The sequence below is a fragment of the Mauremys reevesii genome, linkage group 1 (assembly GCF_016161935.1).
Source record: "Mauremys reevesii isolate NIE-2019 linkage group 1, ASM1616193v1, whole genome shotgun sequence".
NCBI lineage: Eukaryota > Metazoa > Chordata > Testudines > Geoemydidae > Mauremys > Mauremys reevesii.
Genome location: NC_052623.1, coordinates 6,768,162 through 6,778,591, shown reverse-complemented (window position 1 = coordinate 6,778,591; position 10,430 = coordinate 6,768,162). Strand labels below are relative to the sequence as shown.

Below are 10,430 nucleotides of genomic sequence, written 5' to 3'. Positions count from 1 at the left end.
CAAGATAAGGAAAGGATATCTCCTCATTAATCAAGGGTGCTCTGTCCAAGTTTGGCTGAGCTCAGAATTGTGGATATTCACAGTCTGAAAAGTTCCTCACACCTAACATCTTATCACTCCATCGCCAAGCACTGCGTTCTCTTTTGCTGAGTTCCCTCTATCTGACCATCACCTGACCTCTTTCAATGTCACCCGTCAGCCCCCAACCCTAGACACTCTCTCATTGAGACTTTCCATGCCTTCCAGACCTCAAGATAAGACTGCAGCTTTCTGAAGCAAGGTGGCTCTCCATTAGTTCATGTGTGACAAATGGAAGATACACTTCCTGATAGCCAAGACAAATAAACAAACTACAAATGCTGAACTTCTTTATCATATGTGCAGTGATGTGGTGAACAAAATCTGCCTGATTTTTGTACATTGAATAGTTCAGGAAGCCTGGATGATAAACCAAGTGTTTCAGTTTGAAAGTGCTAATACACAAAAGCTGCTGCAGAACTTGAGGACATTTTACTAAAGCTTATTGGTGAGAGTTGTGAAACTGTGCATTTTTGAGAATGAGACTGCTGTGCTAAACTACAACATCACCTTTGAGTCAAATTACTTACTGCTCTGCACAGTTGATTTTGGAGTTGCTTTTAGGTGTGGTTTTCAAAACACACACTAACCATTCCTGATGTCAAGAGTAGGTGTCAAGATTTCATCTTGGAGTTTGTGAAACATATGAAACAGGGATTGCCACCAAACATCCAGGTGGTTGAATCACTTGCAGTACTAAGTCTTTCACGACCTAGATTGGCTGATATCTCATTTTTGCCATTGTTTTGTGGAGACCCCTGGACTGTTGGCGCAGCGGTGGAGAGTTTTGCTAATGGAGGTGCACTGGTCTCATATTCAGAACAGTCACGTTGTGCATGTTTGGGTTGAAGTTCTCAAACACACGGATGCCGCAGAGGACAAAGACTTTGGTGAACTTTGCTTATTTGCTCTTTTGTTTCTGTCACTACCTTTTAGCAATGCTGCAGTTGAAACTGTTTTCTCAAGTAAACTTGATAAAAACAAAACCGTGCAATAAGATGCAAGAGGAACTTTTAGAAAACATTCTTCATGTTAGTTTGTATATTGTTGACCTGAATTTATGGGCTAGTTTAATTACGGCTCACCAGTGATCTGATCAAAAGATATTTAGGTTCTTGTCCTAATTCAGGCTACAGGGTTAGAAAACTCAGGATGTTCAACAACATGAGCAGACTCTCAGGTTGTGTGTGGCAAGGAGACTTATACTGAGGACAATACCAGAATGTTAAGATCTTTATTAAAATGAATGAAAAATTAATCAAAGATATAAAACACAGAGTCACAAAGAAGCAATACAATTCTTGTTGGCATCCCATACTTAGCACACCAGCACAGCAACTAACAAGTGGTCATTTTAACCTACTCTCTCACTTGAGGGAGAGGTGACAAGTTCAATATGTTTCCATCCTGGGGATACAAGTGTCGGTGGCAGTAATCACTGACTCATCTGTCGGGGGACTTGAAATCGCCGGATTTTGCGCCAGGTCCAGCATTTCATTAGGCTGGTAACACAACCCACTACTATTTGGCACCCCAATATTTCTATGATGGTGTGTAGGGCCAAATTCAAGATGCCTGTGCCAGTGGGAGACTATCCCAAGAACACTTCCCACCACTGGTGTGACAGGTCTTGGCCATTTCTTGCAAATACCCATTTAATTTCATTGGCATTATGATGCACGGTAACCAAGACTCTGCGCCCTTCCTGTTTGCAGTAGATGACTGGTTTTGTAAATCAGGGTGTAAAAGCAATGTTTGTAAAGCAGTTAGATCCATTCCAAGGGGCACAGGTCTAACAATAGAATACAACGTATAAGACACTTTAAACCGACTATATTGAAATTTGGGTACATGAAATTCAAAATCACATCTCCTGATTCCCATACAGTATGACAGAAATATTTTTATAAGGATTATGATTTACTTTATGCACAAAATTAACAAGACGAATAGGACACCAACGTTTAAGACATATAAAATGATTCTCTAGATACACAAACACAGAATTATTACTTATAAATGGGTTAATAGCATAATGGTATTTTCCTTTAGTTATTTCCAAACATACATCCTGAGGTTGGAGGGCATTTTTGTTAAATTCATGCCCAACTCGAAGTTCCTCTAAACAGGCTTTCAATTTACATGCTTGCTAGTAACTAACCCCAATAAACATTGCATTGCCTGCACTTGGGACTTCTGGTTTTCTGCTTTCAGTCTGTATAGCACGAACCAGAGGAGAGGGTGAATGGAAAGCCCTCTAACACCTGCTGTCTGCTGTTTGTACTTGGGTGGCTTAGGTAAGCTCCTAAGTAGCTCTGTTTGGATGCGTGGCGCCATCTGCTGTTGTGTTGGGAGATAACAAGGCTGAAGAGGTAAAAAGGCCAGTCCAGCTGGGTGGTTAGAGGCTCCCAGACTGCACCTCGGGGGTGACAACCCATCACACTCATACCCTCTAGAGCCCAAATTAGGCCCCCAGGAACCTGTGACACAAGCATGAGGGAGGGACTGTAACCCACCCCCCAAAATCCAGATGCAGCTAAGATAGTTAAGACCAAAGCAGACTGTGAAGAACTTCAAAAAGATCTCACAAAACTAAGTGATTGGGCAACAAAATGGCAAATGAAATTTAATGTGGATAAATGTAAAGTAATGCACGTTGGAAAAAATAACCCCAACTATACATACAACATGATGGGGGCTAATTTAGCTACAATGAGTCAGGAAAAAGATCTTGCAGTCATTGTGGATAGTTCTCTGAAGATGTCCACACAGTGTGTAGATGCAGTCAAAAAAGCAAACAGGATGTTAGGAGTCATTAAAAAGGGGATAGAGAATAAGATGGAGAATATCTTATTGTCCTTATATAAATCCATTGTACACCCACATCTCGAATACTGAGTATAGATATGGTACCCTCATCTAAAAAAAGATATACTGGCATTAGAAAAGGTTCAGAGAAGGGCAACTAAAATGATTAGGGGGTTGGAACGGGTCCCATATGAGGAGAGATTAAAGAGGCTAGGACTTTTCTGCTTCGGAAAGAGGAGAATAAGGGGGGATATGATAGAGGTATATAAAATCATGAGTGGTGTGGAGAAAGTGAAGAAGGAAAAGTTATTTACTTTTCCCGTACTATAAGAACTAGGGCCCACCAAATGAAATTAATGGGCAGCAAGATTAAAACAAATAGGAAGTTCTTCACGCAGCGCACAGTCAACTTGTGGAATTCCTTGCCTGAGGAGGTTGTGAAGGCTAGGACTATAACCGAGTTTAAAAGAGAACTGGATAAATTCATGGAGGTTATGTCCATTAATGGCTCTTAGCTGGATGGGTAAGGAATGGTGTCCCTAGCCTCTGCTTGTCAGACGGTGGTGATGGACAGCAGGAGAGAGATCACTTGATGGTTACCTGTTAGGTTCACTCCCTGTGGGGCACCTGGCTTTGGCCACTGTCAGGAGACAGGATACTGGGCTAGATGGACCTTTGGTCTGACCCAGTACGACCATTCTTATGTTCTTAAATCCAAGACTTTGGTTTGCTGATCTTCCTTGAGCTCCTGGGAGTTTCTAGACTTGCACTGAGAGCAGAAAGATGTCTCGCTAAATATCATGTAGTCTCCTGTTCTTTTTCCTTTCAGGAAGGAAAGTTCAAATTCCTCGGACATGCCCAGTCCATTATGTCAGCTGTCAATGACACCAAATTCAACTCTGCAGTGTTCCTACTCACCGGGACACCTGGTCAGGAAGGTGTGCATCTCTGGATCTCTATCCCCTTCTGCTTAATATATGTTATTTCAATAGTAGGAAATTCAGTCATTCTGTTCATTATAAAAACAGATCCAACCCTCCATGAGCCCATGTACATCTTCCTTTCCATGTTGGCTGTCACAGACCTTGGCTTATCGATATCGACCATGCCAACGACACTGCGGCTATTATTATTTAACTCTAGAGAGATCAGCCATGATGCCTGTTTTGCCCAGCTGTTCTTCATCCACTCACTTTCATACATTGAATCCTCCATGCTCTTGTTGATGGCCTTTGACCGCTTTGTCGCGATCTCTAACCCACTGAGATATGCTTCCATTTTAACGCCACCGAGAATAGCCAGGATGGGACTTTTCTTTCTGCTAAGATCGGTGGCCCTAATATTCCCACTCCCTTTTCTCTTGAAACGGTTCCGATACTGTCGAGCCAATGTCCTCTCCCATTCCTACTGCCTGCACCAGGAGGTCATGAAGATGGCTTGTTCCGATATCACAGTCAATAGCATCTATGGCTTGTCTATTGAACTCTTAATGGTGGGTTTGGACTCGTTGCTCATCTTTCTCTCTTATGTGATAATCCTCAAAACTGTGCTGAGTGTCACATCCCACGCGGAGAGACACAGGGCCCTGAACACCTGCATCTCCCACCTCTGTGCCGTCCTGCTCTTCTACATACCAGAGATCGGCTTGTCTGTCACACACAGATTTGGGAACAGCTCTTCTCACTTCCTTCAGATTCTCCTGGGCTATGTCTTCCTGCTGGTCCCGCCTCTGATGAACCCAATCGTGTACAGTGTGAAAAGCAAACACCTTCGTTCAAGGATAATCAGGCTGTTCATCAAGTGAAGGTTGTGACACTCTGTGCCTCAGGGGACCCCCCTGCACCTCCATGTTCATCCTTATAATATGATTGTGTTGTATCCAGTGCAAAGTTTGTCATGTAAAGTGTCTCCGGAAGGCTCATGATGCACTGAGCATTGTTGTTATAGTGATGTTATAGTAATTGTTGTTACAGTAATGTTATAATAATGTTATAGGTTGTAATTTCATGAATATAGTTATGAGGATGAAAATGTATCATCATGAATTAAAGGAAGCCCAGACAACAACTCCCCAAGAGCAGAGGGGCAGTTCACACCTCATCAGGGCATGTATGGGACAAACCCAGCCCAGCCTCACAGGAACAATGGACACTGGCCTAGGCAACAAGAAAGGATCTGTTGGACTCTCAGGTGAGACATCCCTCTTCCTTTGGTCAGTTTGGGACTGTGATGGGGTAATGCTCACCTGACTCTGAAGGGGGAGGGGGGCAAAGCCAAGAGGGGAGAAAGAACATGATAAAAGGGAGAGAGTTTTCCATACTCTTCCTCTCTTTTCCACCTACATCTACAGACACCATTACCAGTAAGCAACTGAAGCGCTGATCAAAGGGGAGAGCCTGTCTGAAGAGCGACCAGACAGGCTGTGGTTAGAAGTATCTAAGTTTGTAAGGACACTGAAAGTGTTAAGATCAGCTTAGAATGTGTTTTGCTTTTATTTCATCTGACCAAATCTGGCTTCTTATGCACTGACTTATAATCACTTAAAATTTATTTTTGTAGTTAATAAATCTGTTTGTTTATTCTACCTGAAGCAGTGCACTTGGTTTGAAGTGTGTCAGAGACTCCCTTGGGGATAATAAGCCTGGTGCATATCAATTTCTTTGTTAAATTGATGAACTCATATAAGCTTGCAGCGTCCAGCAGGCATAACAGGACACTGCAAGACGGAGGTTCCTAGGGTTGTGTCTGGGACTGGAGATATTGGCTAGTGTCATTCAGTTGCGAAATCCAAGGAGCAGCTTACAAGTCAGAGGCTGTGCGTGAACATCCCAGGAGTGGGGTTCTCACAGCAGAGCAGGGTAAGGTTGGCTCCCAGAGTAAAGGACTGCAGTGACCTAGCAGATCAGTGGTCCAGAGAACACCAGAGGGGAACATCACAAAGGGTCACCTGGCTCCAGCACTGGTGACACGGCCATGACAAACACAGGCCACCTATTCCATCCTGGACACTTACATCTGAGATGACATGAGCTACTGATCTCCACTTTGTACACAGAGGTTGCGAAGGGGTCTAAGGCCTGTAGCCATGCGAGAGGGGCTGCCTCCCCCACCCCACGCTGGTGAGAAAGGACAGTGAACTGGGGAAAGGAGACTAAGGCTGAAAGTGACTGTGTTCGTGCATAGCCAGGGCACCGATAGGACCTTGGCCCATAAAAAGCTGTATCGGTGGCCACTCTAACCTCCAAATTCCTGCCTATACAGTCAGCAAAGAGAAGGAATGTGAATGTTGGTTCCCATTAGACCTGGCCTGTTACTCGTCCGGTCTCTGCTTAAACATCCATGGGCCATGAAGAAAGCTGCAGAGCTGTTCTGCAATCGCAGTCCTGGACCTTCCTGAGCACTCTGGGTGCTGTGCGATCCATGGGGGCTGCACCAGATGTGGACAGGGGCTTTTCATGGGGCACAGACCCCCACCCTTCCCCTACGCCCTGCGCCAGGTGCTTGTGACTGAGAGATACGATTATCGCCAGAGACCCAGGAGAAGCCATTCTTGGAGCTCCCACCCCCTTGTTGATGAACCCCCGGCCTACCAGAACAGGGCTCCTCCCAAACCTCTATTCCCAAACCAGAACCCCCGAATCCCCAGCCAGACCACTCTTGCCCTCCTGCAACTCCAGAGCCACCCCCTGCTGTTGATCTGCCCCAGTCTCCTCCAAACCAGCCTGGATCAGGCTGCTCCACACCTGGCTGCAGCTTGGTGCATGCAGCTCCCCACTGGGCCTGGAGCCCAGGTGATCTGGAGCATCTCAGGGGAGCAGGGGGCTCAAGTCTCCCACAGGGGCCCTGGTGGGGGGATGGGGTAAAAAGACTCCAGTTGCTCTGTGGGGCCCAGGCTGACGGGGGGTTACCTGCAGCAAGGAGCACCCACTGGTCAGGGAGCCCGTTCACTGAGTGCCAGTGTTGCCTCTGGCCCAGCATGGTCCAGGACCCCCACCCTCCCAGGCCTCCGCATTCGAATAGTGGCGGGGCTGGGGCAGGCGAACAGGGTAGGGGAGCTGCATGCACAGCACACTCCCACCAGCGCTGCCCCAGGCCAGGCAGGGGACCAAGAGCCCAGGGAGGAGGCAGGGGTTGCACACAGCCGAAACTGGGGAGCCCAGCTGTCCACAACGTGCAGCAGCCAGAAACCCCTGACGTGGACCTGCCGAGCCCCCCCTCCCCACCACTGACCCTCCACTCACTCTGCCAAGTGGGAGGAGCTTCTGGGGGGAGGAGGTAAGGGTGGAGCAGAACCGCCGTGCCTGAGGGCTCCTCTCCGCCCCCATCACCGGTAGGAGCCCTCAGCTGGCCGGCTGGGTGTGCGAGATGCCCCATGCCAGCTGGCCGAGAGGAGTGGGGCAGAGGGGCTGGGAGTGGAGAGGAACCATCAGCAAGTGGAGGGCCGGGCCGGGCCAGCAGGCCAGGACTCATTTTGAATGTGGGCTCAGAGACATGGCACCATTGGCACCATTATTAATCCAGTCCTGAGACAAACCCTGCGCATGGCGCCCTCTTTGTCGGGCTTCCCTGGGCAGTCAACCATACCTCCCACCCCAAAGGCCGGCCCTGAAGGTGAGACCCTAAAATGTGTCCGGCGAGATAGGGGAGTGTTAATATCCTTATACAAGGCACTGAGGAGACCGCCTCTGGCAAACTGTGTAAAAGTGTGGTCACTCCTATTCCAGAAAGATGAATTTAAACTGGAAGAGGTGCAGGGAACGTCTCCCTGGATGGTCAGGGCAATGGAGGACCGGGCTTACCTGGAGACTTAATGAGCCTGTCTGGTTTAGTCTAACACAACACAGGCTGAGCAGGGATTGCACTATAAATACACTGCGGGACGAGGGAGTAAACACCAGGGAGGGTGAAGCTAAAGGACAGTGCTGGCAAAAGAAGAAATAGGTAGAAACAGGCCAAGACTAAACTCAGTCTGGAAAGGAGAAGGAGGTTTCTGACCATCTGAGGAGGGAGGTTCTGGAACAGTCTCCCAACAGGAGCAGTGGGAGGAAAACAACCCAGCTGGTTTTAAGATGGAGCTTGACAGGTTTATACACTGGATGATACGTCGGGATCACCTGACATAGCAGAGGTCTGGAGTCACTGACCCAGGAGGTCCCTTCCAGGCCTTTGTCCCTATGGGTCACATTCACCCATTTTGTGTTGTTAAAGGGCTTTCCCTCAACCCTCCCACTTCCCTGGTTCTTGTCACGCAGACAGCAGGCAGCAAAAGACCAGAAGTACGAAGCGCAGACAATGTGATGTTTATTGGAGTTGGTTTCCAAGCAAGCATATTTCGAACTCCTCACACCATCCGGGCTCATCTCTGTACGCTGTGTCTGCTCCCCAGTGTTCAAATCCCAGCTCTGATGCCGCAAAGTGTTTACCCCACGTCCCCTTCCCAGCTCTGATACTGCAGAGCCTTGCCTGTGTCCCCATTCCCCATCCCCTATTCCCTGTTCCCATTCCCCCCCGTAGCAAAAATGATTCCAATTTCCCTTCCCCCCACTTCCTGTTCGACCCCAGTTTATATAGTAATAGTCTCAGCTATACCTTAACCAATCATTTTTCTGAAATTTAACTAACCGATCCTAACAGACTGTAATATAATACTCTAACCAATTATATCCCACTACCCTAATTAACTTACACCTAGGAAATTAATTATACAGCAGAGAGAAACAATTAGAGAACCAGACAGATTAATTATAGACAAGTGGGGGCCATAAAGATAAAACAATACAGTAATGAGGGTTTCACAACCACAACCATTGAGAAGTGGTTTCTTGCCAGAGAGGATGCTAGCAAACTACGTTTTCTTTATCCATCTTAATCTCTCTTTTTTTTTAATTTGCTGGTGATGGGCATTATTAGGACAGAATCATCTTCCTAACAGCCCAATACCCCCTTATTTCAGTGTGACGGGTTTGGGATGTGAGGACGTGACCGTTCACTTCCCAGCTTATGGTTGCCCCTGATGCTTAGCCAAGGGCCTTAGCCTAAGAACCAGGCCTCAGACTATCCTAGTGAGAGAAGGCCCAGATACAGGCAGATGTGGTTTTGATTCTTTGTTTTTATACCCCTGTAACTAGTTAAGTGATAAAAATACACCTAAGTTCTGAAAGTATAGGCAGGCAGGTCTGAATATTGGTCCTGCCATGAGGGCATGGGACTGGACTTGATGGCTTCTCGAGATCCCTTCCAGCCCTAGAATCTATGAATCTATGAATCTATATTCTAACATGAGTCACACTAGCACCTCATGTGGAGTTGCTTGTCCACTATGACCCTGCTCTGAGCACTGGTCGATGGATTTGTCCATCAGCAGATTCAGGAGAAAGCAGGACTCAGCCTTATCATCAGGAAAAGGAATTGTTCTTGGGTTCCTGTGTAGTGATGTCACAGGAGTTTTATTCCCTGAGTTTCTTGTAATCTCAGCATGTTGAGCCGCCAGCTGCCTCCTCCCCAGCCAAGAAAGGAAGGATGGATCAGGGGTTAAAGTGCTGGCCTGGGACTCAGAAGAACTGGCTTCAGTTCTACGCTCTTCCCCAGACTTCTTCTGTGACCTTGGGCAACTCACTTTGTGCCTCAGCAACATGTGTTTTAATACGGCTCAATGTAAAGGTTTACAGCTAGGAACAAGGGATGCAGGCCATTTCTTACCAGATGGGGAACCCAATCCCAGGGAAGCAGTGACTCTGAAAAAGACCTGGGGCATCATAGTGGATAATCAGCTGAACAAGAGCTCCCAGTTATGGCCGTTGTCAACTCCTCGCACCTTATCGTCCACCTTTTTCACAGTCAGATGCTGAGAAATCGGGCGAGGAGGCTCCGGCAGCGCGGTGAGGACATCAAGTGTGAGAGTGGCACAGACCTCTCACAAAGCACGGGACCCCGCGCCGTGGACATCATGGTGGCAATGGGTCATGTTCATGCTGTGGAATGGCGATTCTGGGCCCGGGAAACAAGCACGGACTGGTGGGACCACATAGTGCTGCAGGTCTGGGATGAATCATAATGGCTGTGAAACTTTCGCATGCGTAAGGGCACTTTCCTTGAACTGTGGGACTTGCTGTCCCCTGCCCTGAAGCGCAAGGACACCCGGATGCGAGCAGCCCTGACTGTGCAGAAGCGAGTGGCCATAGCCCTCTGGAAACTTGCAACGCCAGACAGCTACCGGTCAGCAGCGAACCATTTTGGCGTGGGCAAATCTACTGTAGGGGTTGCTGTGATGCAAATTCCAACGCAATCATTGAGCTACTGCTCTCAAAGGTAGTGACCCTGGGAAACGTTCAGGTCATCATAGAAGGCTTCGCCGCGATGGGATTCCCAAACTGCGGTGGGGCTATAGATGGAACTCACATCCCTATTCTGGGACCGGCCCACCAGGCCAGCCAGTATATTAACCGAAAGGGCTACTTTTCAATGGTGTTGCAAGCACTGGTGGACCATAGGGGACGCTTTACCAACATCAACGTTGGATGGCCGGGCAAGGTTCATGATGCGCG

General features: G+C 47.6%; 1 protein-coding gene across 1 annotated transcript; it reads left to right on the top strand.

Moving 5' to 3' along the window:
- Window positions 1-3,754: 3,754 nt before the first annotated feature.
- On the top strand, window positions 3,755-4,690 carry LOC120392238 (olfactory receptor 51G2-like). The gene has a single exon (XM_039516906.1). It carries the CDS (start codon window positions 3,755-3,757, stop codon window positions 4,688-4,690), a length of 936 nt encoding a protein of 311 aa, XP_039372840.1.
- The last annotated feature ends 5,740 nt before the right edge of the window (window positions 4,691-10,430 follow it).